The sequence below is a fragment of the Acomys russatus genome, chromosome 10, assembly GCF_903995435.1.
Source record: "Acomys russatus chromosome 10, mAcoRus1.1, whole genome shotgun sequence".
Classification (NCBI taxonomy): Eukaryota; Metazoa; Chordata; class Mammalia; order Rodentia; family Muridae; genus Acomys; species Acomys russatus.
This window is the reverse complement of record NC_067146.1, coordinates 53,335,202-53,362,653: the sequence shown is the minus strand read 5'-3', so window position 1 is coordinate 53,362,653 and position 27,452 is coordinate 53,335,202. Positions and strand designations below refer to the sequence as shown.

Genomic DNA, 27,452 nt, shown 5'->3' with positions numbered 1-27,452 from the left:
CCTGACATGCATGAAACAACAAAAACTCAGACTGGGGAGATTGGCCCAGGTGGTAAAATATTTGCCAAACAATCACAGGGACCTGAGTTTGGTCCTTGGAATCTATGTTTTAAAAATAAAGAAAAGAAAAGGAGAAGAGGAGGAGGAGGAGAAAGAGAAGGAAGAAGAAGAAGAAGAAGAAGAAGCAGCCATTACAATGAGAAGCAATTAGTTTTTTATTATTTATTTTCATTAATTTAATTAAAAAAATTTTTTTTGCATAGATCTCTAAGCCTTGAGAGAGGGCTTTGATGAAGATGCACCATTTAGGACTGAGTGGAGCAACGTCTCTTACTCTCCACACTTTGTCCAGTTGTGAGTCTCTGTGTTAATTCCCACCTATTACAAGAAGCAGCTTCTCTGATGAGAGCTGAGCAAGGCCCTGGCCCCGGATTATAGGAGTATGCCATCAGGGGTCATATTATTGCTATATTCCTTTAGCAGAATAAGAGTATTAGGTTTTCTCTGAAGTCTATAAGCTATCTAGTCTCAGATTCTTGGCCACTTTAGCAGTGTCGGATATGGGTTCCATCTCATGGCGTGGTCTTTAAATCCAATCTATACATTGTTGGTTATCAACGTAACAACTGTGCCACTATTGCACCAGTATATCTTTCAGGCAGCAATCGTTGTCGGTCACAGCATTTGTAGCTAGGATATATTAATGATTACTCCTTCACTAGCATGCATTAGCCTAACCTTGAATACCATTAACTCTAGTCCGTAGGGGTGATATTTGATGACATATGTAAGCATTGTGAAAAGCGATGTATAGCCTCGGTGCTGCAAGGCAGAGACATGGATGTCTCTCTGGGGCTCTCTGGCTAGCCAGCATGGCCTACTTGGTGAACTCTGGTCCACTGAAAGGTCAGTCTCAAAAGCAAGGTGGGAGACATCTAAGGAATGACATGTGAAGTTGTCCTCTGACCTCTACAAGTATGTGTGCAGGTACATGAGCATCTGCATACGTGTGTATGTGCAAACATAAATCACCTTTACAACATACAGGTTAGCAATGGTACTGTCTTTAAAACCTCAGGGGTTTTCTGTGGTAGGCTTGGCCTTGTATTCCCAAAGACAGATGAGGCTGGAGAGTCCAGTGAACTGATTTTAAAGTTGGCTTACACTTCAAGGCTTTCCTAATAGGTGACTTGAGCCATCCAAATCCTCAAAGCTCATTTTCTCCAAAGACTCAGGTAGTCACCAGCAGACCAAGTGGTCTCAGTCTGATACATTCCTTGCAACGAGTACATGCCCCAGTGGCAGGGCTGCCTCTGGCTAGCATCTCCCTTCCCACCTCACTGTCTCTATGCACTCTAGGAAGGTCCCTTCACAGTGTGTCTGTGAGCAGAAGGTGTTGGGTTAGTAGTAGAGAGAAAACAGGAACAAGGGAAGCCTCAGGTAGGGCTTAGAACTCACACTGTGTTAACAGGGTAAGCTCTGGGAACCCTAGATGTCTGCAAGGTTGGCTGAGCAGAGGAGCCAGGGCCTCTTTGTTCTACAAGCTGACAGGCTCGTTTCCATAGATGCAGAGAAAGATTTTTCCCACAAAGTCCCCCAGGGTGCACAGGTATCTTGATGAACACTGAGAGATTAGAGTCCTGGAATGTGGAGCAGGGGAATCTCCCAGCTAAGCCAGTCTCCAATGCCAGGGGATAGCCCTGGCGGGATGCTTGACCAAGCTGACCAAGGAGCCATGGTTGGCTTGATCAGACACTTACATGAGCTCACGCTACTGCAAGCAACACTTGATGAGAGCATTCTGGTCCAGCCTCTGTGCAGAACATCTTGTTGCAGAGCCCCAGGCAGCTTTGCCTTGTGCTAAAGCATTCCACTTCTTGAGGTGGTCGTTCAAGGAACAAAAGAATGTTTGTAGACAGGCTTTTCCAGCAGCCATAGAGCAAATGCTAGAAGCGTGAGGCGAATGTTGCTCACTCAAAGGAACAATAAGAGAGTTGGCACGCACACACACACTTACCAGTGACCTGCAGCTACAATGGGCCTAGTTGCTGCCTAGCCTTCTGCACACACTGTGTGCCTCCCCCAACACATGGGCGTGTGCTCCTGTGCGTGCGCACATACGCGCGCACACACACACACACACACACACACACACACACACACACACTGGCTGCTGGGAAAGGGGGTGGCTGATCAGGACTTAATTCAAACACGTTCAGGAACCAACTGCCTACCACAGGGTGACATAGACGATGACAAGGTGAATGGCTTTCCCCTTGCCCTTGACAGACTCAAGGTTGTAGATATCAACAGGTGATTTTACTCCAGAGCTCTGTGTCCCATAATTAAGCCAAAGCTTCAGGAATACAGATGAGGGAAAAGTTAGCTCTGCCTCAGAGTGGGACCAGGCCAAGGGGGATGTCTGAATGGGGCTTTGCAGATACATAGGAGTTCACTGCATGAACCAGCATTTGAGCGTGGGGTAGGCAGGAAGAACGAGAGTCCAGCAGAGGATGGAAAAGGGCATCATCCCTGGAAGGCGGCAGCAGGCCTGGGCCATTTACACAGTGCCAGGTCCAGGCCTTTGTGCTAAGGGCTGTGGAGGTGAGCGTGGCACTGTCCCTAAGTAGTTGACGTAAGCTCTGGTCAACTCCCTGGGAGTGCATGGGAAGCTATGGAAGAGTGACCCTCGCTTGAAGAGTCTGTGGCACTGAGAACATCCCAGGCAGAGCGCATGCAGCACGTTGCAGAGTTTGGGAAAATCACAACTGTTCACCGTAGCCGTGGCTCGGAGAAGGGGGAGGACTCTGAGCAGGTCAGATGTAGGTAGTGGGTCTGTGCAGCCTAGACGGGAGCCTGAAAGGCCCAGTGAGAGCTCCTTTCCCGTGGCTGTTTCAGACAAACACAGTAGGAAGCTGGGGAGCCCACAAGACAGACTGCCCAATGCTTTCACTACACTACACTCCCATCCATGTGATGTCTGTGGAGGGACCCAAGCTTTCAGATGATCTTCCCCCCACCCCTACCCCCCAACCCCCATCCCTCACCTCATGCCCCATCCCCCTCAACCCCCCAATCCCCCCACCCCACCCTGTGCAGCCAGAGCCGAGACCCAGAGCAACAGAAGGCAGTAGAGGCCAGCTCTCCAGGTATTCAGGGCTTCGAGCCTAGAAGCTGTTGCCAGTGTCATGGCAGAGGCCTGGTGCCCTCACTCAGGCAGGGCCTCACTCGCAACAACCTCAGAGGTGGCTTTCCCAAAAGTGGAGGCTGAGAGGATGGGCTGGCATGGGAAGATGGAAAGGTTAGAAGAATTAGTTCACCCACAGGAGGACAGGGAGAGGGAAGGTCCAGGCCTGGCGCCCAGCTGCAGAAAAAAGAAGAGAGAATGAATTGAGGAAGGGAGGGAGGGCTACACAGAGAACCGCAAGATGGTGCTGAGCCAAGCACAGGAAGGAGGGCAGCTGGGGTGCATCCCATGTTCATGGACTGGAACGCAGCCAGTCCGTTCCAGAGCAGCTGCAGATCTGATGCAGTCTGTGTCAGTATCTCAGCGACTTCTCCTGCTTTTTTTTTTTTTTTTTTTTTTTTCAAAAATAGGAAAATGCTGAGGTTAACATGGAATCTCAGTGAATCCAAAATCATAGCAAAGAATGTGAAAAAGGACAAAGTTAGAGGACTTTCACTTTGAGGTTTCCAACTTGGTACAAAGTTGAGGATATTTAAAAATAGTGTGGTCCTGGCCTGAAACAACAAGACAATGGATTGAGCTAGAAATGATCATAATGAGTGAGTTAACCCAGAAGCAGAAAGACTTAAATGGTATATACTCACTTATATCTGCATACTAGCCCAAGGGGCATGTCCCACCAAAGCCTTCTCTTACCAGGAAACTGGGACAGAGGGGAGGACATCCTATTGGGACTCTAAAGGAGAGAAGCATGGGAGAATGGCAAAGTAGAAGGATCCAGAGGGTCCTAGAAACCTACAAGTAGAACATTATGATAGGCAGATTTGGGCCCAGGGGTCCTGCTCAAACTAAGGCACCAGCCAAGGACAATACAGGCAGTAAACTTTAAACCCCTACCCAGATCTAGCCAATGGTCAGAACAGTCTCCACACTTGAGTGGAGAGTGGGATATGACTTTCTCACGTACCCTGGTGCCTCACATTTAACCATGTCCCCTGGAGGGGGAGACCTGGTGGCACTCAGAGGAAGGACAGCAGGTTACCAAGAAGAGACTTGATACCCTATGAGCATATACAGGGGGAGGTAATCCCCCTCAGGAACAGTCATAGGGGAGGGGAATACGGGGAAAAGGGGAGGGAGGGAAGAATGGGAGGACACAAGGGATGGGATAACCATTGAGATGTAACAAGAATAAATTAAAAAAAAAAACAACAACAACAACAAGACAAAACAACCAAAAATCAAACATATAGACTGATGAAGCTAAACAGTCCAGAAATAAATGCTCATTTTTACGGCCTGTGCTGGCTGGTCTTTTTAAAAATATATTTTATTAAATTATTCATATTACATCTCAATTCTTAGCCCATCCCTGGTAATGCTGGCTGGTTTTATGCCAACCTGACATAAGTTAGAGTCGTCTGAGAGGAGGGAGAACCTCTGCTGAGAAAGGCCTGGCTGCAGGCAAGCCTGCAGGGCATTTCCTTAGTTGTTGTGATTTGTTACTGAGGGCCCCAGCTCATTGTTGGGGTGCCACCCCTGGGCTGGTGGTCATGGGTTTTCTAAGAAAGTACGCTGAGAAAGCTGTGCGAAGCAAACCAGTAAGCAGCACCCTCCAGGGCCTCTGTCTGCATCAGCTCCTGCCTCTGCATTCCAGCCCTGTGTGAGTGCCTGCCCTCACTTCCTCAGTGACAGCAATAAACTGAAATAAGCCCTTCCATACCCAAGTTGTTTTTGGGCATGGTATTTCATCACAGCAACAGAAACTCTAAGATAGGATCAAATTACATTTTTTATACTGTATTTATTTGTGTGTGTGTGTGTGTGTGTGTGTGTGTGTGTGTGTGCATGTACGTACACGTGGGTGCGCGCACATGACACAGCACAGCACATGTGGAGGTCAGAGGGTAATTTGCAGGAATCAGAACTCTTTATTATATCAGTTCCAGGGAACAAACCAAAGCCATCAGGCTTTGCAGCAAGCACCTTTGCCCTCTGAGCGCCCTCTCCAGCCTGCAATTGACTTTTGACAAGTGTGCCAAGACATTCCAATGAGGAGAGAGCCATATTTTCAACAAACAGAACTGGAGAAACTGAACACCCACATGCAAAAGGGCAAAGTGGCACAGTTACTAGATACCATATTAAAACAGAATTCAAGATTACTCAGAAGTCTAAATGTGCTCTAGTCAAAACAGTATCTGGAGAAAGCCTCAAGATTCTCGATTTGACACCTTCCTGGGTGCAACACTGTAAGGAGAAGGAACAAAATGGAAAAAGCAGCTAAGTCAGATTAGCAATGTCTGCTTCCTCAGGCAAAGCACACAAAGTAAGCAGGTATCTGCACTCATATGCCAGATGAAAGATTAAGGGTCCACATATATGAAGAATTCCTACAGACCAGCAACAAATAACCTGGTTGTAATCATGGTCAGAAGACCTTAACTGACCTCTTCCCAGCGACTAGCAAATGACCCAGAAGCAGGTGAAAGCTGCTAGGCTCCAGGAAATGCAAATAAGTAGCACAGAGACATACCACATCACTCCTAGTGGGATGACGCCATGAACAAGAAAATAGAAGGTTAAAGGGGTGGTTAGAATGGTGGGACAGTACTTGCTTGACGTGCGCAAGGTTCAGTCCCCAGTACTGTGAGATAGATAGATAGATAGATAGATCGATCTGATGCAGTCTGTGTCAGTATCTCAGCAACATACACACACACACACATACATACACACATACATACATACATGGAAGAAGGAGATGTGGGGGAGTTGAAATTTGTGCACTGATAATGGGAGAGTACAGTGACACCACCACTATAGCAGACAGTACACTGGTGTGCTATAACAGCATAGAACCACTGCCCCCCCCACCCCGGTTTTTCGAGACAGGGTTTCTCTCTGTAGTCTTGGCTGCTCAGACTTGCTTTGTAGACCGGGCTGGCCTTGAACTTACAGCAATTTGCCTGCTTCTGCCTATACACCAAGACAAAATCAAAAGCAAAACCATGCAGAATATTCTTAGGCCTGTTTCTCTGAGTTTACTATGCTGTCAGAACAAAGTGTAATTTGTTTACTCACAGAACTAGAGGCCAAATGTCTGTGGTCAAGGTGTAGACAGAACCCCCCACCCCCACTAGTTCATAGCTGGAACCTTCTGCCTGTGTCCTCACATGATCGTCTACCTGTGTGTGTCCATGTACTGATGCCATCTCTTCCTCCTCTTCTTCCTCTTCCTCTTCCTTCTCCTCTTCTTGTCTACCTGTCCTGTTGGATTAGTGCTCATTCTAATGATCTTGCTTCAACTTAACTGCATCTATAAAGAGACCACCTCCAAGCACAGCTCCTTTCTGAAGTCTTGGGGGTCAGGATTTCAATTTGTGGATGGAGAGTGAGTCGATGGCTGGGGCGTCCCCAGTGCCCATCACCCTATAGACAAAACAAGCAAAATGTGGTCTGCTGCGCAATGAAAAGCATTCAGCTTTAAAGAGTAAAGAGATTCCGATGCACCTGATGTGTATATCTCAGAGTCTGACCTCTGACCCCTGAGGACTGTGCTAACTGAAATAAGCCAGCAGCAGGCAATGTCTGTTTGCTCTTCTGTGGATCCCAGAGTTCTCAGATTCATAGATAAGCCAGGTTTGGGAGGGAGGGATGATGATTTGGTGTTGATGATTACAAAGCTTCTTCTTAGATGAAAAGTTTCTGGAAGTATCTATTGTTTTGATCAGCCTCTTCCCTGCCCTCGGTTACGCCATATTGTATAGACCTATGGTTTTCAGGCAGTGCCTCGCCCAGAGAGACTCCATTTCACAAGCTGCTTTTGACTTCATTTTGAGGGTGGAAAATGACTCTGCAATTTGGTGGGCATGTAAACCACACCATCTGTCCAGTACCACCCACAGCACAGACTGATAAATGACAAATTCCTAAAAGTAAAAAGGTAGCACTCTATCAGTTTATTAAAGTAAATTGAGTCTACATTAGCACATGAGAGTATTAAAACACTATCAGGAAACCAGGGGTAAGAACTTATCCAGCACACCAGACTGAAGGAAGGGTGTAACCACTTCACCCAGCCCCGAAGAGGGACATGGTCCCACTAACTTGTCATCTGATGAAGTGAGGTGCACGTGTGTGCATGTGAACATGTGTGCATGTGCCCATGCATGTGTGTGTTCGCGCACACACAAGTGCATGCATGATTTTTCTATTGCTGTGATAAAACACCATGAACAAAGCAACTTAAAGAAGCAAGAGTTTATTTGGGCTCATTGTTCCAGAGGGACAGGAGTATGTCATGGCAGGGAGACATGACGCAAGGAGCCAGCATGGCTGCAAGAGCAGGAAACAGAGCTCACACTTGAACCACAAGCATGAAGTAGAGAGTAACTGGAAATGGCGAGGGCCTTACACTCTGAAAGCCATCCCCAGGGAATGCTCCCCCAGCAGGGCTATACCTCCTAAATCTCCCAGGCCTTCAGCTTTGATGAAGCCTGTTCACATCACTGTCCACTAGCCTACCCATTTGTCTGTCTGGAACTAGTTCTGCCCTTTGCCTCTGTAGCCCCTACGCCCAGCATCTCACACCTCGCTTCTGCAGCTTGACTCAGCTCTGACTCTGCCTTGACTGGAACTGCATCAAATCTGAGCTAGTGTCTTTCACTGCCTCCCTCTGCGTCCACAAAGGCAGAAGCCTCCTGAACCCTTCCTAGTCATTCTGTTACCTACGTATAAACGTATGCATAGGTATACTTTCTGTGTGGTACGTAATGCGTGAGCAGGAAGCCAGTATTAGCAGTTAGGATCGGAATGAGCGAGCCCGTGTTGGCCTCAGCCAGCTATGTAGGAAAATGAGGACTACAGGACACGTTCTAGCCAAGGAAGCTGATGTAAACAGTAAATTAGTTGTTATTCAATAAATGTGGACTTTGTAGGAAAGCGTGATTGTGTCTACCTATTTCTGACATAGCACAGTCATGACAGTTACAGTGATGGATGGAAAATGATACAAGTAAGTTAATAACCACTGAATTATATATTTAACGTGATTAGCTGTAGGATTGAGGGCGCTTAGTAGTGCAGTGATTACCTAGCATATACAAAACCCTGGGTTTATTCCGGCACACACACACACACACACACACACAGAGAGAGAGGGAGAGAGAGGGAGAGAGAGGGAGAGAGAGAGGGAGAGAGAGGGAGAGAGAGAGAGAGAGAGAGAGAGAGAGAGAGAGAGAGAGAGAGAGAGAGAGAGAGAGAGAGAGCGCGCAGATGGTAGTTTTTATTGTATATATTTTACTCCAACTATTTTTTAAGGCTGGCAATTTTATAGACTTGAGGGTGGTCACATCTAGTGTGCAGGCATTTTCCAAGGCCAGATGCAGGGCACAGGAAGAGCTGGAGAGTCAGCGTGATGCATCTGCCTCATATCTGACTCAGCCATGAGCTACCCACCGCTCTCCATTCTGCTGTAGACTCCTGTGACAGTGTTGGCTGTCAACTTGACCAACTCTTGATTAGATTAATCAAGGACCCGTCTTAACTATGTGCAGACCATTCCATGGGTGGGTGTTCTGAACTATGCATAAAATGAAGAAAGCGAGTTGTACACAAACTTGCTTCTTAGGACCCTCTGTCCTGGTTGTGGATGTGTGTGACCAGCTGCTTTAAACTTCCCTGATGGATTGTACCCAAAGTGTGAGCCAAATGAAGCCCGTTCTCACTGAAGTGGCTTTGGTGGGGGCATTTGATCACAGCAATAGGAAAAGAAACCATCATAACCCTATCCTACTCGTCTCCACCGCATGGCTCCACCAGCATCTGCACAATGTGGTCCTCTTTCCAGAAGACACACTTCCTTGGGCGCCTTCAAAGAGGCCTCCTGGTTCATGTCCATCATCAGCCACTCCAGATGACCTTCAGCGTGGCCTTCTTTTTGTCCCCTTGGTCTGTGGCCTTGCCTTCCTTCTAGTTTGCTGGGGGTGGGAGCAGCTGTTGCTGGGTGTTTGGCGTGATGGTCAGGAAAGGGATGGAGACCTGGACAAGCATCTCCTATGCTCCTGGAGCTATTCGGGCTGGCGGCTCTGGCACCCCTAACCCAGGCTCAGACCTCCTTCAGCACACCAGGTGAACAGACAAGCAATGGTGAAAGCAGAAAAGTATCTGTCCAGTGCGGCCATGTTGTGAAGAGAAACAGAGGCCCACGACCTCCCTTCTCCCCGAGGCCATCTTCTAAGTCGGGTTTGCACTGTCCTGGCTGAGGTGTAGCCCACCCTTCATTAACCCACCATCACCTCAGCTCCAGTGTGCTTTGCAAGGCAGTCCGACAGCTTGTCAGAGAGATGCGAGATCTCTTTACTGGAGACCAGGCTGGCACAAGGCCTTTTCCTCAGGAAGCTGAGCTTCCTGAAGAAGTACCAGTTTCTCTGTTCCATCATTTCAGTAGTCTGGTAGCCAAAGGGAGGGACCCAGTGTCTCTTTAGAGCACTTCACTCCGGCCAGGATCCTAACAGCTGTGTCTCCCTACTGTGTAGATCTCGGAGGACTCGTGGAAAGGGAGGTGGTACCCTCCCAGAGCGTGCACTCCTGCCCTCAAGAGCCCACAGCCTTGACTTTGTGCTCTCTCTTCCTCCCAGGACCTGAGCTCCTTTGCCATGCCACTCCTGGATGGAGATGTGGAGAGTTCAGAGAAGCATTCTGCTCGGAAGGTAAGACCTCCCTTTAAGAAATGATGCCGTAGCCAAGGCTATTAGCAATACAGAGCCAGGCAAGGAGTGAGGGGTGAGGTGTTGGTGGTGGCAGGTGAGAGGTCACAGTGGCCATCAAAGAGAGAGTTTCATGGCAGCCTGCAGGTTGGGGAGAGGCTGCTACATCCCTGAGTAGCTGCTGGGTGCTCTTCAGCTTGGGTTAGGGCGGGGGTACCCATCCTGCAAAATATGGATTCTCTGATCATTTGAATCACATACAATCAAATCAACAAATTGGTTTAGGTCCATGAGGCTTATTTGGCAGGCAGTCCCCTACCCTGCCCTGCCCTACCCAAACAACCTTATTAGCAGTTATTGTGACCCAGCCAGAAAGACTGTCAGAAAATGGCCTGGGGCCTGGTCTGGCAGGCTCCATCAAGCTCAGAGCCTGTAGTGTAGCCAGGTCAAGTCCTCTGGTCCGCTGCCCTGTTACTTCCACGTCGCCTTTCCTGCATGGAAACCCCAGGAGGAACTGAGGTTGAGGCAGAGGTGCTCCAAGGGAGTCGGGGTTCTTCCTGCTGGTCCCAGAAATCTAGAATGTGGTGAACACTGGAAGTCGGATGAGAGGGAAAGGCCATGGAGGCATTCTTGCCTTCCTCCAACATTTACTCAGAATTAGCCTAACCCATCGTATGTGCCTTGGGAAGGAGAGACCATGCCCAGGGGGAGTGGCATGTACAGTGGCTGTGCAGCATCAGACACTGTGGACAACCAGGAACTGGAGAACACCTCCCTCCCCGCATCAGCAACCTCTAGAGGCAGCTTGGAGGCAGGGCCTCTCCTGAGCAGTTTTATGTGATGGGAAGGGATGCTGAGCCAGGGGCTGGCCATTCCCATGAGGATTGCAACCCAGTGCCAGCGCTGCTGTCTCTCAGCTCCCAGGAAGCTCTAGTGCAGGCACAGTCAAGGCCCTTTCAGGAAACAGTGAGGTGATGGGCATCTAGAACAGTTTCCAATTTGCCCCAGAAAGACATACCTCTGCCCCTAGTCAGCTCTTCACAATATTGATCTTGTTCAAAATGGAAACATCTGAGGGAACCTCAAGTTCCTATTCACATCTGGCCCTTTCTGAGGATGTGATGACAGAGGCTCACGGAAAGTGAGGAGCGACTGGGCATTCGTGGCAGGAGGACGTTGATAAGGAACTAGGTAGACCAGAAGGAGACAGGGCAGTGGACATGGTGACACATTGGGTGAAGGAGGCACTCCTTGTGAGGGCCACCAGTCACTGTCACTTGTGCAAATGTGGATGACTGAGAAGCTGGAGCCGAGAACTCAGTGTTCGAGGCGGGATCTTACTTCTTACCATTCTTGAGATCAGCTTGAACGTAACCTGGCCCCGTCGTCTGTCCCACAAGGCTGACGGGAAACGTTCTTCCCCATTACTCCTGCTCCTAGGCTGGTCCAGAGATCCTGGGCTCCCATACCATACTTTCACATATTGTTTTTAGCTTCAGAAACTTCATCATGACTGCGGCCTCAATTCTGACTGCTTTGCAGCTGAGCTGGACCCGAGTCCAGGTTGTTTAGTGCTTGTCCAGTGTGTTCCCAACACTCCTTAGTACCCCGAATCTCAGACTAGGGACTGCCAAGCAGGGAAGACACAGCCCACACCAGTGCTCGTGACTGCCCAAGGTGCTGTCTGGGCACATCATATATAGGAACATGGGGCTCCTGTGTCTCCTTTCTACACACTCCCATGCCCCCTGTCCTTAAGAGGTAGCAGTTCTTTGTCATGGTAGCATGTCTCTGTGTGGCACTCTGGCCAGCTGACTGTATGACTCTCAGCTACTGAGTCAGAACTAGCCAAGGAGAATCCCTGTTGACTGCCACCTCCGGGACTGTCTGCCACACTGCAGTGACTAGTCAGCCAGAGGAGACCATGGAATGGCCCAGCAAATGCCCAACAAATGACTGGGTTTCCTCTCCGTGCACTGATCCTGTGATCGCTGCCAGGCAGCCCTCTCACCCCTAGCGGTCTACAAGCATCTGTAGACAAGACAGTCTGTCTTTGAACACGTCTTCCCACTGACCAACCAGGGCCAGGAACAGTGCTTGCCAGAAGGATTGGGGATTAGATGCCATCCCTAAGGAACAGGAGCAGAAGGTGCCTGCAGCGCAGCAGGTGCTACAAGGGCAGTCGGCACAGGCAGGGCATGAGAGGCCACAGAGAGGAGCGCACATGCATTGCTCACAGGGAGTGCTCTCCTGCACCAGGCTGTAGACATCGCCTGGTTTCTATCCACTGCAAGGCCTCACCTCTGAGGTCAGCGCACAGGGAGTCCTGGGAACTTACTGCTGCTGCCGCCACACTTTCAGATCTTCCAGCCTTGGATTCCAAGGCTGGCTCTTAAATCCCCACCCCCACCCCCCACCACCCCTGCTTTCCCCAGCTGCCTTCCTGACTCCTTTCACCTCAGTACTCTGCCTTTGCCTCCGTCTTCAAGAGTATGGATACCCTGTCTGGCCAAACCCTCGTGGTCGGCCATGCAGGCCCACACTGAGCTCCTCCTCCTCCTCCTCTTCCATCTGGTGGGAAGGCAAGGCCCTTGTCCCAGCTTCCTGCCTGGTGGCTCCCTGGCAAGCATGGAGTTTGCCCTGTCTGGGAATGTCCATTAGTGCCTGTGAAGCCGGGCACACACACAGGAGGCTCGCCCACAATCAGAGAGTCATCCAGTTCTGTTAATCAGAGTATCAGTTTGCTTCAGCTAGCCTAATAGCCTTGGCCTTGCCATCCCTGGTGGCTCTAGAGGCGCCCACAGTCTGCTGTTCCCTGTCAGCCCCGTCCAGGAAGTAGGCAGGGAAGGATGTGACACAAGGACAGGTCTCTGTAGGAGAGTCCAGGTAGCAGCCAGCATCCTCTCTTCTTTGGACACTTTTTAGGGAGGAGAGTAGGTCTGTTTTCTTCAGCCCCCTTCTCTGGCAGGAAAGCTGAGTATAACTCCTGGGGCCTGCAATTCTGAATATAGAATGGATTCTGTCAGTGAGGTCTTGGGGGCTCCCTTGCCGGCCAAAAAAGATTCAAGTCTTTTATGGAATTTAGCCCAACTCTTCCTATGGGTTTCTGTAGACCATGAGCTCTCCCTCGCTCTCCCTCTGTATCTAAGCCATGGCTCCTTCTTTAATCCCACTCCAGAATGCCTCCTCCACCCTGCCCATCATCAGACTTCAGGGTCTTCTCTAATCTGGGGCCCCCGTGACAGGTGGTTTTGTTGTCCTGGGCACCTCTTCATCTGCTTCATGCTGCTGGGGTTTCACCTTGCTCTGTGGTCTCCTGGGGACCCACTGCTCCCCTGTCGACCTATGTCTTCTCTCAGAGCCGAGCGCTGCCATTTGCCTGGTACAGCGCCTCCTCATCAGGCCAAGTTCATGTGCAAGGCAAGCTACACAGCACAATAGGAGGAGTGCTGTGGGCCAGTCTTCAGGGACGCCAAAGGCGACTCCCTTTCTGGCCTCTCTGCCAGGCCCCTGAACATTTGTGTAATGTTACAAGAGGTATGTAGTGCCAGGGTTAGAGCTGCAGGCCACAAGGTCAGAACACTCATCGGCTCTATGGTGTCTACTCTGGCCTCAGCCAGCACCTCTGCCATCAGACTTGGTGGCATCCAGTGGTAAAGAGTGGTGGGTGGACCTCCCACACACCTGACGGTCAGTGCGTGCCTGGCTCTGGAGCCACCATGGTCCCCGCAGTCAGGGAGCAGGTCCTCGTGTACAATGCTGCTCTCATAATTAAGCCATTCCTGAGACTCAGCCTTGGCCCCCTCCCTGACTTGCTGACAAGTCTCTTCTCTATCAAGAACCCTTTAATGCACAATGCTGCTGCTGGCCAAACATGTCTACACACATGTCTAACACAGCTGCCAGCTCTGCAGCCCACAAAGCAGTCTGGCATCCCCGGTATGTAGAAGAGGGTCAGATGCAGAGGGCCCAGGTCACTCTTCCATCCACACTGATAGTGCAGGACTCAAGCTCGGATCTTTGTCCAAATCTTCACTCATTCCAAATCTTCACACATTTCCAGTGTGTGTGGTCTCCAGTGCAGGTGAGGGTCTCTTGCCTCCCCATTCCTTACCCCATGACAACCCACCTACTACCTGAAGAGCCCCTGGCCTTAAAAATTATTCTCAGAAGTCATCCTGAGTCCCGTAGGTAAATGAGAGGGTGGCTAAATTGAAGAGTCAAGGAATCTAACTGATCTTCGTATTAAGTAGGAGCGGAGTTGATTTGGACTTTATGAGGAAGTGGCTCGGTTAGAAGATGCTGGCCACATCCCATTCTCTGCCGTTCTTAGAAGCTGTTCAGGAAGAATCTGATACCAAGAGGGTCCTGACCTCCATGTGACACCACCAGTTCCTTAGGGGCAGGAGGGGAATCACAGAAGAATGGTGCCTTCTGGAAATTGGTGGCCACTGAAGCGGTGTCCCCACAAGATGTCCAATATCAAGCATCTTTGAGAGCTCAGGGGCACCCTCTTCTGGCAGGCCCACACATTCACTGTGGGACAGAGGACTCATTTTCTTAGCATGGCCGTGGTTGTTATCAGCATATAGCATTTTCAGGTTTTGATGCTTGTCCCCATGATCCTATGACAGTTAATTTCTTCCCTGTTGCTGACTTGGGGTCCCCTTAGGCTCCTGTAGTCCCAGTGTCATAAGTGAACCAGTAGTAGGACCACAGCAGATCCCCACACATCATGTCATTGCTGCAAAGCATTCCCTGTGCTGGTGTCACCGTGTGAACACTGAGGATGTGACTGTCCTTGTGTCACAGAGAAGGAAGCAGGCAGTAAGACAAAGGAGCATGCTCGCACAGTAAGGGACAGGGCTGAGGTCAACCCCAGACTGCAGGAAGCGAGCTCCCGAGTACAGCCCACACAGCAGATACTGAGTGGCTGTGAGCTGCAGCCATAGCTTAAAGCTATGCGACCAGATAATCTTCCAAACTGCAGCTATGGTTTCGAGTCATCAGTGAAATCTGGGGCCTTGCTAGAACTTTTCCTGACTTCTGCCAGTGACCTCAGCCACTCACATACCACAGTAACTTGGAGTAAAACCTGTCACCTCCTCATGCCAGCGTCCTCACACGTGATCCCAAGGTCTAGTGCACATTCTGGATCACGGAGACTCATGCTTTTTCTCCTGGGGCTGGGCTGCAAAGAACCACAGTCATGTCATCAGCCCTGGAAAAGGACAAGTGAGAGGCTTCAGGAGTGAAAGCCAATACAGGAACAGTCCGCAGTCAGGAAAGGCAGGAGTAGGGCTAGGCCCCTCTCTTCACCTTCATGTGTCCCATCCCATCCCCAGCCAGGGCTCTGCTGGGGTGGCCGGGACTCCAGGACAGTGCTGGTCATCCATGGCTGAGATCCAGACCTTTCCACTGTCACCTCTGTGGAAGCGCTCAGGGTTGCTTCTGCCTGCTTGGTGACCGTGAGAATGGCGGGTCTACTGTAGACAGTTGAGTGTGCATGCAGCACTGCGGCCTCACCATTTCGTCTGTCTTTCTGCAGGTGGACAGTCCCTTTAGCTCAGGCAGCCCCTCCCGAGGACTCTTCTCCAGGGGCCCCCAGCCCCGACCCTCCAGCCCTGTGTCTGCTCCTGTGAGGCCCAAGACAAGCCCTGGCTCTCCCAAAACTGTGTTCCCGTTCTCCTACCAGGAGTCCCCTCCACGCTCGCCGCGCCGCGTGAGCTTCAGTGGGATCTTCCGCTCCTCGTCCAAAGAGTCTTCACCCAACTCCAACCCGTCTACCTCTCCTGGGGGCATCAGGTTCTTCTCACGGTCCAGAAAAAGTAAGACTTTGACGCTATGGTTCCAGGTGGGTGCTGGGCTGTGAGGGACATACCCATGGCCACTCAGCCAAGGGACACCAGAGCCACAGAGCTGCCGATGGCTTGTGCTGAGCCACGCCCTCATGCGCAGTGACATCCAGCTCCACCCACTGCCTACCACCTGTGCTAGCCCTCTGGTGCGCTGTGCCTGTCTTGTGGTATGAACTCAGTGGCGTGAACTAGGAACCCTGAGGTTCACAGTCTGATTACTTCCAGGGCAGGTCTGCACCCAAGGCCAGTGGGCTGCCTATTATGGCTCTGTCCCTAGGGTCTGGGATGTGGGGACTGGGAGGATCCAAGTTTTTCTCTCTGGGGCTCTGGGCACCTGGAACACAGGGCAGGATAGATCAGCTGGAGAAACATGAAGGGAACATGTGTGTTGGAGGAAGACCGCCCTCTTGACTCATAAGTTACTTATCGTCTGAAGATCGTAGTAAGACAGGCTGAGTGTAAAGTAGGGTATGTCTCAGTTTCTTTCCCAATGCTGGCAAAAGCAACTCCAGGAAGAAAGGGCTTGTTTGGCTAACAGTTCTGTAGAGACACACCGTCATGATGAGGAAGACACGCTAGCAGGAGCAGGGGCTGCCTGGTCACATTGCATACGCACTCAGGAAGCAGACACTAAACAGCGAGTAGGGCCAGGCTTTTAAAAAAAAAAAAAAAGGCTCAACACCCCCCAGTACCTCCAGTGACTAGCTTCCCCAGGGAGGCTTCAGCTTTTAAAGAGTCTACAGCTTGCCCAGACAGCCCCACAGCTGGGATTCACGTGTTCAAACAGGAGCTTGAAGGGGCCATTCCATATTCAGATTACCTCAGGGAGCTTGCTCCCTCCCTGCCTATATCTTTCCCCCAGGCTTTGTTTTGTTGGTGTTTCTGTTTTTGTTTTTGTTTTGAGAATGTTTACATGGAAGGTGGAAAGGAGCTTGGGACTGAAAGGGCAGCATTTTCATATTTTACCTTGCAAGGCTAGCTGTGGACACGCTTCGGCCTTCCTGGGTTGTGAGTTATTATTTCTTTACTGTTTTGTGTTTACAAGTGGCCTGTGGGATAGTGTGCCTAGTGGCCCAAAAGCCATGTCCCAAGGATGCCAGCTCTTCTGCTTCCCCATGAGCCTGTAACACGCTGACTATAATACTGTGCTGTGACTGAGGCGTTGCTGGTAGAACAGAGCTCCTCGAGGCCAGCATTACCCAGGGAAAGCAGCTGTGCATCGTCAAAATCCTGTCAGGAGCAGAATGTTCCAGCACTGCTGTTGAAATGTTCTAGAGAGTGTCCTCCAACTGCTGGACCACACCCCGAGACTCCCAGACACAGTTGTCCCTCACTATTTGACAAAATACTGGTTCCAGGATCCACTGTGGAGACCAAAGCCTGAGGATGCCCAAGTTCCTTATAGAAAAATAATGCAGCATTTGCATAAGCCTATATAATCCTTTCATACACTTTTTAAAACCATTTGTAATCTTTCTGTGTATGGATGTTTTTTGCCTGAGAAAGCCAGAAGGTCCTTCTATGACTGGAGTTACAGACAGTTGCCAACTGTCATGTGGATGCTGGGAATTGAACCTGGGTCCTCTGGAAGGGCAGCCAGTGCTCTTAACTCCTAAGCCTTCCACATCCTTGAAATCATCTCTGGATTATTTATTAAACCTAGCATAATGCGCATGCTGTGCGAATGATTTACATCTGTAAATACATTATGCTGTAGTCTAGGGAAAGAGCTGGGGTGGTGGTTCAGCAGGAGAAGACAGCACTTGCTGAGCTCCATTCCTAGAACCCATGTTAAGGTGGGAAGAGGGAACCTACTCCACAGAGCTGTCCTCTGGCCTCACTGGCACTGCCCCCCAGTCACACACACACACACACACACACACCACGGACACACACGCGCGCGCGCGCGCGCGCACGCACGCACAGAGCCTGCACATAATCTGTATAGAGGCAATTAAAAAAGAGAGCTTTGGCCTGGGGTTGGTTGCATGTGCAGATGAAGAGGGCCAGCCGTGCTTTCTTGTGCGGCCCCTCAAAATGGAGGACCAGTAGACCAGACCTCAGCTGAGTGGCCTGGATCACTTACAATTGGACTTCAGCAATAGAGCTGAGAGGCTGAGACACAATGTCCTGAAATGCCGTCCCAGAGCCGATGTCCACGCATGTGCATTTCAGCAAGTGTCTCCCCTGAGCTGCATCCCCCTTACCCTGTTTTACATTTTCATTTTGACACAGGCCCTCAAAGCTGGCCTTGAACCCACTGTGTAGCCCAGACAGTCTTTCAGCCTAACCCTCCTGCCTCAGCCTGCTGCGTAGCTGCGAGTACAGGTCTGTATCACTAGGCCTGGCTTAAAAGATAAATGGGTGTCTTAAGATGAGCTCGGTGCTAGGTGTTGTCGGGGAGCAGGGAAGAGAGGTCAGAGCAGGGAGAGCTAAGGCTAGTGCTCAGAGTCAAGGCCAGCATCAGGATGTTTGTTGTGGCAGGTGAAGGAGCCACATGAGAGGCTTCCTGACTGTGTGGTGGCTTAGGGCAGACCTGGGAGTCCCAGGGGGAGTCAGCACAAGTCATGGGTGTGATGTGTGTGCACTCAGGGCAGGACTGTGCGAACTTGGTGCATAAGGGATGTGCACTCAGGGCAGGACTGTGCAAACTTGGTGCATGAATGTGCACTCAGGGCAGGAGTGTACACAGTTGGCACAGGAGCCGTTGCAAAGAGCACGGGAGTGCACAATCTAACGTGGGCCAACTTGCCCGACGGGAAGGTTGCTGTTAGGAAGAACCAGGTCTTACCCCATGCCAAATACTGCCGTGAGGGTCTACACTCCCTGGAGCCCTCCTCACACCCTTCCTTAGGGTCCTCGGCAAGGCAGACGCATAGAATGGCAGAGTGGGCCACCATCAAACTTCACAGATGGGAAGTTCGGGTTACAGACTGAAGGGGTGCAGAACCTCACCCTCAGGCAACCACTCCCGAGCTATCTAGGCCCTGCGGCACAGGGAAAGAGGCTGACTCTGAGAAGCCTTGCTGTGGGTGAAGTCCACACTCCAGGGGCATCTGTGCTGCTTGGCTCCTTCACCTTCCAGAAACCAAATGCTGCTGCCTCCCTGGGTCAGGGTCTGCCGCCTATACTGAGCTGAGTCAGCAAAGCTGACATCTGACAGCAGCATGGGGCGGGGCCGCATGACCTCTACAGTGTGTGTCCAAAGCTGAGCATCACAGCTCCCTTCCCTTGGAGGAGCTATTGGATGGGATCACAGACAGTGATCACACAGCCCTTTTCCAGCTCCCCAGGCAGAGGTCATGCTGCCTCTGCCATCTTAGTCTTCTAGAAGGCCAGGCGAGCTTATGAAGATTCCTTTTCCCCATCTTCCTAGGCAGCCATGGATTGGGCCTAGGAAGGAAGAGTTATGGAGTGTCCCTGAGCTTCACAAAGATGAAAATTGATCAGGTTGCGTGAGAGGCACCTGGCCTCTTGGGGGACGCTTTTGAGATGAAGGGAGACTTCACAGATCAAGTCCTTCTCCAGGGCAATCGCCTCTGTTGTTGCCCTTGAACCACCATGCCCAGCTCCGGGGCTTTCCTCACACCCACCAGGTACCAGTGTGCAGGCCTGGAGCCGGAGCCCACAGCAGCGCATTGCCGGACCCCTCCAGCTGCAGGTTCAGTTGGCCTGGCGTGAGGCTGGCCTGGAGGGTAGACAGCGGATCCGCTTTCCCTAGGCTTGAACACCTACTCCTGGATTAAAGTACTCAGACAACATATTGCCCCTCACTGCCTTAGAACTCACTCCATGGCCCTCGGGGCCTGTCTTTCACTGTGTCCATTGCAGGGATGTCAGGAGGGCACCGCTCGTTATCCAGAGTCCTGAGAGGGCGTTCCTGTCTGGTCTCTTTACCAAGAATAGCTGTTCTACTTTTGTCCAGAGTGGACAGTAATCATATAGCGGCCCAGTTTTCCTGTCTGCACTGCCTACTAGTTGTCTTTGACCCACATTTGTACAAAAGAACCTTGGGGGTGTGTCGTGCCTTATTTCTGAAGCTGGTTTGAGTCTCTGTTCTTGTGCTGTCCCCCTGCTGCGGTTTTGTTCTGCTTTTGACACAAGGTCTTCCTATGCTGCCCAGGTTGGCCTCCAAATAGCTTTGTAGCCCAGGGTAGCCTCAAATCCACAATCCTCCTACCTCTGCCCTCCTCGTGCTGTGACTATAGGCAGGGGCCGTCGCCCTAGCTTCCCTTCTAGCTTTTTAAACACGTTAAAGAAATTAGTGGGAGATTTGCGTTATCTGCATCTTAGCAAGACTTCAGTTCAGCCAGGGACTCAGAGAAGGGATCCTGCAAGCTCCCAGGGGACTTGACAGCAAGAATGTATGGATGGTTGGTTTGTTTGTTTTATTCCACCCAGAAATTCAAATTGTGTCCTTAGCTTGTGTCCTTGATCCCTTTATGCTATATCTGAGTAGCAAAGTGAGGCTGTCTCAGTCACTCGGGGATGGATGGCTAAGGCTAGGTGATGGACAGATGGGGGCGGACACAGGCTTCAGGAGTGGGAGAGGGCCCTCGCTACCTAAGGCTGGCATCAAAGTGCTGGCAGAGATGTGTTTACTCCATCTCTGCATGGGCAAGATCTGTCCCAGGCCTGTGGCCAGCTTCTGAGGTCCTGCAACTCAAATCTCTGTAATGATTTGATCTGAAATGTCCGTACAGGCTCATGATCTGAGCGTTTGCTTCCTGGCTGAAGGTGCAGCTTGGGGAGGCTGTGGGACCTTCGGGTTCAGTTGGGAGAAGTAGGTCTCTAGGCCCATGCCTTTTAAGGTGATAGCCCAGGCCTGGTACTCAACGCTTTTCTGGCCTCATATGAGGAGCCTCTGCTGCCGGCTGCTACTCCATGGACCTCACCATGGGCCTTCCCCACCATGACAGACTGAAACCTGTGGAGCCGTGAGCCCACCTTTATGCTGTCTGTGCCCTGTATTGTGTCAGGGCAGCACAGCTGTAGCTCACACACTCCACCTCCATGTGGTCCCTCTCCCTGTGGCCACGGCTGTGGCTGGAGCTGGGGAAAATAGCCCAGTCCTTAAAGTGCTTTCCACCACACCAGCCATGTGAGATGAGGGGCCTGCTGTACTCTAACATAATCCCACCCCACGTAATTACATCTGCAGTGACTTTATCTCCAAACAAGACCACATCTGAGGTTCTGAGAAGGACACAAACTCCAGTTCCCAATCTATCCACCTGTGTGCCAGCCACAGCCACAGCACCAGCCATGCCTGGGGTTTCCGACCTTCTTTGACCTTTGTTTTGTCTCCTTTGCATAGCTCAGGTCCGTCTTCACTCCTCCTACCCAGGCTAGTTTCTTCTTTGTTTTTCCTGTTTGTTGCTGTTACTTGTTTTCGGGTCTGTTTTGACTTTTAAACAGGGTCTCACTATGTCATGGCAGCTCAGGGTGCCCACAGCCTCCACCTCCTGGGTGCTCAGGTTACAGGCATGTGTTCCCATGTCTGTGAAAGCTGGTTACCCAGCCTCAGCATAGTCTATCTATCTGAGAGGCCACTGAGGAGGACAGCCCCTCCATGGGGCTTTGATGGCCTCAGAGACAGGGGCTCTGAATGGAGTAGAGAGAACTCCAAGTTTGGGTAGAGGCGAGCCTTTCAGTGGGGCTGGGCTAGAATTGGGTGAGAAACACAAGCCAAAAGCCCAGGGTTGGTGGGAGGAACCTGGCAGGGAGGGGTCAAGGTTCTCAGGGCACAGGCTGTCTAACAGGCAATGGTTAACAGGACAGCCTAGAGAAGTAGCCATTGCTGATGGCTCACCAACAGTCTGGATGAAGAGATGCTTGCTGCTCTTCCAAAGGACGGACCCAAGTTCAACTTTCCCCCACCCATTGGGCTACTTACAACCACTTGTAACTCCAGTTCCAGGGGATTTGACATCCCTTTCTGGCCTCTGGGGGGCAGCTGTCCACACATGGCATGCGCGCGCGCACACATACACACAAACACACACACACTTCTTAAATGAAAGACAACAGAACAACCAGGTCCACATAGACAGGGCACTATGTTTTTGAATTTTTTGTGTCCTAACTGAAAGAGAAAGTCAGTGGTTCAGGCCTTCCACACAGTGTCCTCTCAAGACTCCTGGGGAAGGGTCTTCCCACTCTTCTACAACCAAGGCTCAGCTAGCAGAGCAGAACCGCACCTTACCTGAGGGTCTTCTCCAGGAACCCATCCTTCTCCTGAAAGTAAACCCAGCACAAGAGTCTGAGAGGGCCCAGGGGTCCACTCTGTGTGGCAGCCGGGGTGAGCACAGGTCAGGGATCAGCCCCATCCACCATCAGCCCAGCCAGGTGGTCTCCAAGTGTTTAGCCTCGGACCCTCCTCTTCTGGGTCATTAGCTTCCTTTTCCACATGCCCTGCCCTTCACATGGAGCTCTTGTGTCAGTTTTGAGAAATGCAGGCTCTCTAGCCAGATCTGACAAACAAACAGGAGGGTGCTTTCTAGGTAGAAGCCGGCCTCAGCTGACTGGAAGCTTGGAATCCTTTGACACCCTGTCTGGGCCGTTATTGTGCCAGGAAGAAGCAAGTTGCCTGAGGCTGCCTTTCCAGTGTGGCCCACAGACCACATACTGCATGTGTGCATGCATGTGCATGAGGGGGTGTGTGAGTGTGTGTGGGTGTGTGGGCCAGTATCTTCTTCAGTCAATCTCCCAACGTGTGTGTGTGTGTGTGTGTGTGTGTGTGTGTGTGTGTGTGTGTCTGTCTGTCTGACGGGCCAGGTCTCTCACTGAACCTGGAACTGACCAGTTTGGCCAGGCTGGCTGGCCAGCATGGGTCTCAGGGATCCTCCTGTCTCTGTCTCCCCGGCTGGAATTACAGCCACTGCACCCGCCTTTTTTTTTTTTTTTTTTTTTTTCCCTTTCTTTCTTTCTTTGAGCTCAGGTCCTCATGCCTGCGTGGGAAGCTGACTGGGCTATTTTCCCCAGCTTCTTCGGTCCCTTTTAAGTAAGACACAGGTGTCTCGTGTGCCCGTGTGCAGATTGCTGAGTGACTTTTGCTTTGGCCTCACTGCCCAGCCCTTCACTGTCCTAAGCTCCCAGCCACCATTGTTGTCCCTGAAAGTCCTTTCTTCTGGACATTTTTTCCTCTAGCCCACCCATACCTCCATGCACCACTACTAGGAAGCAACAGAGTTTCTAAGTGCTTTTCATTGCTGTTGAGTGAAGCTGGCAGGGCAGATGCCGACCCTCTACCCCTGCTGCCCTCCCTTCTTACTGCCCAGCTTAAGTAGCAGCATCGCCTGCTGGTGTGGGCCACTGGCTTTTCTTGGTGGTCTGTTGTGCTCCTACTTAACACAGCATTGCCAAAAAAGGAGATGAAAATGAGTCGGAAATTTCTGTTTAATGGCTCCTGGCAGGACTGTATAGTCCTGTGAACAGAGTCACCCACCACCATTAGGAATCACCTTGTGCAGCCATGTAGTGCAGGACTGCAAGGGAAAGGACAAAAAGTCAAGTCAGAAGGCTAATGCCAGGGGGGACCTAGGCAAACCAAGTTCACTTCAGGCCCTACCAGGAGGAAGGGTTTGGATATACAATTTGATTTAATCATTACAGCAACTGTTAAGAGTTGACTTGTGCCGCTCCCAACACTAAGTAATCTATTGGCATCCCAACCCTCAGCGCCTCAGAATGCAGCCTTATTTGGAAATAGGATCACTGCGATATCATCAGTTCCGATGACATCACTAAGGTGGCCCCTGGTCCAGTGTGGCTGATAGGCCCTGAGATGCAGGGGCAGCACTTGAACGACACCACTGTGAGCCTGTGATCACAGTGATAGCCGCAATGGCAGTCTGAGGACAAGGGAGCGCTGCTCTGTGGGGTCCCCTGAAAGCATGCCCTGGCCGCTCTTGACTGCCAGGACCTCCAGCCTCTGGGAACGTGTTTCCATTGTTGTAGGCCTCTCAGTTTTCAGTTCTTCCTCTAGGCCACCCTGGGTCTGTAAGTGGTGACCATGCGCAATAAAGGGCTATACTTGCCGGGCCCCTGGGCCCCCTGAATCTAGTCACTGTGGGTTTCCCTCACTTTCTGTGAAGGCTGAGGAGGAGGAACGCTGACCTCAGGCTCAAGAGTAGGCCCACTCCTCACAGACAGGGAAAGAAGAAGCTTGGAGTGGAGGCCTGGAGCCTGGAGCTCCTGTCAGGCGGGAGGCGGGCCAGGGAGAGACAGGGGTATGAGAGAGCAGGTGGGGTTGGATACTGAGGACTGAGTCATGGAGTTTGCTTCCCACAGGGCACAAAAGAGGCAAACAGGTAGCAACTGAGTAAGAAGACACTTTTCATTGGTTTGTTAGTATGAATGTTCTGCTGGCTTATATACTGTTAATTTGGGGGGTATATCTTGTTTGACCTCACAGGCCTAACTAGGCCACTAGTCTTCAGGGAGTCAGCCAGCCACAGGGCTGTTTAGAGAATTGCCTGTTTTGTACGCACAGGGGACAGGCCTTAACACTGCAGCCATGTTCTCGCATCTCCCAGTAGCCCAGGCTTCCAGCAGGCTCGCAGCTCATTCTAAGCCTCATCAGCCCTGCAAGATGGCTGTTGGCACACGGCACAAAAGGCAACCGGCTTGCTTCAGGTCACAAAGTACAGGCATTACTTTTGCCAGAGACTCAGCACATGGGACAGTACTTCCCACTGCCACTCCCACCCCCGTCCCCAGTTAATCCTCTCTGGAAACCAGTTCACAGGTACCCAGGGTGTGCCACTTTATCTCCTAGGTATTGCTAAGCCCAGTCAAGTTGACAAAAGATTAAACCATCGAACGAAGCTTGGTGGTGGCTGTTGGTGCGTGTAAACTAATTGGCCCCAGATAAGCCTGTGCCCAGCAAAGTCGGCCTCTCCCACAGCCCGTGGAATTTGCTCTTGGGAATCAGTGAACTGCTTGTCCTGGCCTTCAAACTGCTGACCTGATTTAAGTAACTCTGTGTCCTTGGTAGTGTCTCCTTTATGGGGCCCTGAAGGGCTGCACACAGCCTTCCCTGTGCACAGCCTTTCCTGAGCGTGCTGCACTGTAGTGCGCACACATCACTACTGTCCAGCGGCTAAGCCTGCTTCTTGCATGACACACCACAGCAGCTGGGCCACCGGCCGCAGAAGAACACTCCTTCCTCTTTCCTTCTCACCACACATCCTAGGCCGTTTCTTACCCAAAGTCCATCACTTCTACCAGTGTGTACGGGGTGTCCCTTAGCACAGGTGATGACAGACTCTGGTGGACAGTCGTGCTCTCTCTACCTCTTTTCTTGGCTTTATTAAGGCACCAAGGTGGCACTGGGCAGAGCTGGCCTTATCCAGTTGCATTGTCTCTTCCATGTGCCAGGAACCTGCTTCATAGTGAAGGCAGAAGCTGACTGCCGTCTAAGGAGTAGATGATGCCTCCTCCCAGCGAAGGCTTGAGGGCATCCTGGTCCCGCCACTCAGCGGTGGACATGGTTTCCAGAGTAAGGGACAGAGACCAACATAGAACGTAGGCTGAGCAGAAAGTGGACGTGATCCTCCTGGTCTCTGTCACGAATCTAGCCTGCCTGCTGACTCCATTATTTTTATAAAAAACTTCCTTACTGCTTAGACCCCTTGACGTCACATGTTTCTGTATTCACACCACGAAAGCATTAGAATGCAGTCTCCTCTCTTGCCCCAGGTGGACTGAAGTACAGGAGCACAAACCTTAAGTCCCCATCAGAGAAAAACAAAGCAGTGTGACAGACGGGTCATGAGGTGGGGGCTGACTCTCTCTGACAAGGACTCCAGCTGGGGCCCGAGAAGCAGCCAGTCAGAGGTCAGGAGGCTTGGGACATGCTAAAGACAGTCCGCGAACACCTTAAGAAGTGCATCAGTTGCCAGCTGGGCAAAGTCTCCCTTAGTGAACGGACTAGCCAGGCAAACTCCTCAAGCTGACTTCTGGCGGGGAAGACATTAGGCCAAAGTCTTGTCATAAGTCACTTCTGGGTTCTCTCTGTACCTCCCCTCCCACCTTACTTTATCTTTTTAAAACGTCACATGTGCTAGGCACCATGGTGCATGCCTGTAATCCCAGCTCTGAGGAGGCAGAGGCAAGCGGATTGCGGTGAGTTCTAGGACAACCTGGTCTACAAAGAGAGTCCAGGACAGCCAAGGCTACGCAAAGAAACCCTGTCTCGAAAAGCCAAAACCCAAACCAAACCGAAACAAAACAAAATAAGCATTAACATGTGTGTGTGCGTGTGTGTCTATGTATACATGAATATCTGTGTGTGGTGTTGTGTGTGGTGTTATGTATGTGACATGTGTGTCTGTGTGATGTGTGTATATGTGTGTCTGCGTATATATGCATTATGCCGGTATGTGGAAGGGTGTGGTGTGTATGTGAGTGACATGAGTGTGTGACCTACGTATGTTTCTGTGTGTGCGTGTGTACATACTTGTGGAGGCCAGAGGTCAACCTCAGGTGTCATTTTTCAGTTGCTGACCATCTTTTTTTGAGATGGGCCTCTTCATTGGCCTGGAGCTCATAAATGGGCTAATCTGTCTCCTCCCTCCCTGTACTGAGATGGCAGTGCACACCACCACAGATGATTTTTTTTTTAGCATGTTGTGTATATCAAACTCAGGTTCTCATATGTGCACAGCAAACACTTCACCAAGTTGCTTGTCTACCCAGCCCTAAAAAGTTTGTCTTCAGTAGGTTTTCACGTCCTCTGAAATGCACTGAGAGCCTCTGTGCAATGTCTTATGCTACATTTAGTCACTTGGGACAGCCACCACACCATCTGAGTCCCTCCCACGTTCGAGGAGAAATGCCCTTAGTATTGTTCTCCTTTATACCTTTGTTTTTTGAACTGTTTCTTAATTCTGGTCCCACTCACACTGTGTGGAAGTGTGTAGAATGGGAGCAAGGTTGGGGTCCCATCGTCCAGGGTCTGGCCCCCTGCCTTCAAGCCCTATGAGTCTTCACTTATGTTTTCCTGGCTCTGTGGTGTTGTGGCCACCAGGGGGTGCTACAGCCTCACGTGCTGAGCCCTGGCAGGAGCCGTTGTGGTCCTTCCAGTACAGAGGAAGGAAGCTAGAATCAGCCCAGCTTCTTCTCCCTGTGTCTTGTCCCGGTGTAATGAGGAGGCTACGAAGAAGGCACACCCTTCTGATATTCAGCTCACTCCTCACAAGGCCCTACTAAGTGCTAGGCACTGGGAAGGCCACAGCAAACAAGCTTCTCCCTGCCCTCCTGGGGGCCTATGTTCCCTAGCCATCAGCATGCTGTGTCCGGTGGAGAAAAATCTAGAGGGATGCAGGGTGCTGCTGCATGTAGGAAAGTCAAGTCAGCGGCAGCCTCTCTGATGGGAAGACGTTTAGTCCGGGAGGGAATGGAGGCAGGGAGAGCTCAGACAACATAAAGATGAGATGCCTGGCATGGGCATGGCAGTACATTTCTTCCTGTCCTTTGAGTCCTCAGAGAGCAGGCCAGTGTGGCCAGACCTGAGGATGAAGACAACTTGCTGTAGGTGAGGCCAGAGGAGGTGGGGCCTCACGGTGGAGCCCAGGGCTCTTTTAAAGACTGATTAGGGAAGCCATCGGTGCTGCAGAGGGATGGCCTGCCCTTTGCAGGAGTTTGAGCGGCTACTGCTCAGAGCAGTCAGGGTAGAGATGGGAGTGAGAACCT

General features: G+C 51.1%; 1 protein-coding gene across 12 annotated transcripts in view; it reads left to right on the top strand.

Moving 5' to 3' along the window:
• The window catches only part of Prkag2 (protein kinase AMP-activated non-catalytic subunit gamma 2), a 338,192-nt gene that overhangs the window by 147,931 nt on the left and 162,809 nt on the right, over positions 1-27,452 (top strand). For 7 of the 12 annotated variants that reach the window (XM_051152187.1, XM_051152184.1, XM_051152183.1 and 4 more), the window contains exons 2-3: positions 9,829-9,900; positions 15,446-15,725. In XM_051152187.1, coding sequence (XP_051008144.1) covers positions 9,847-9,900; positions 15,446-15,725 — 334 coding nt within the window. In that variant the 5' untranslated portion in view covers positions 9,829-9,846. Of the gene's footprint in view, positions 1-9,828; positions 9,901-15,445; positions 15,752-27,452 lie in introns of those variants that run through there. The other 5 variants (XM_051152191.1, XM_051152190.1, XM_051152192.1 and 2 more) reach the window with 3 other exon arrangements.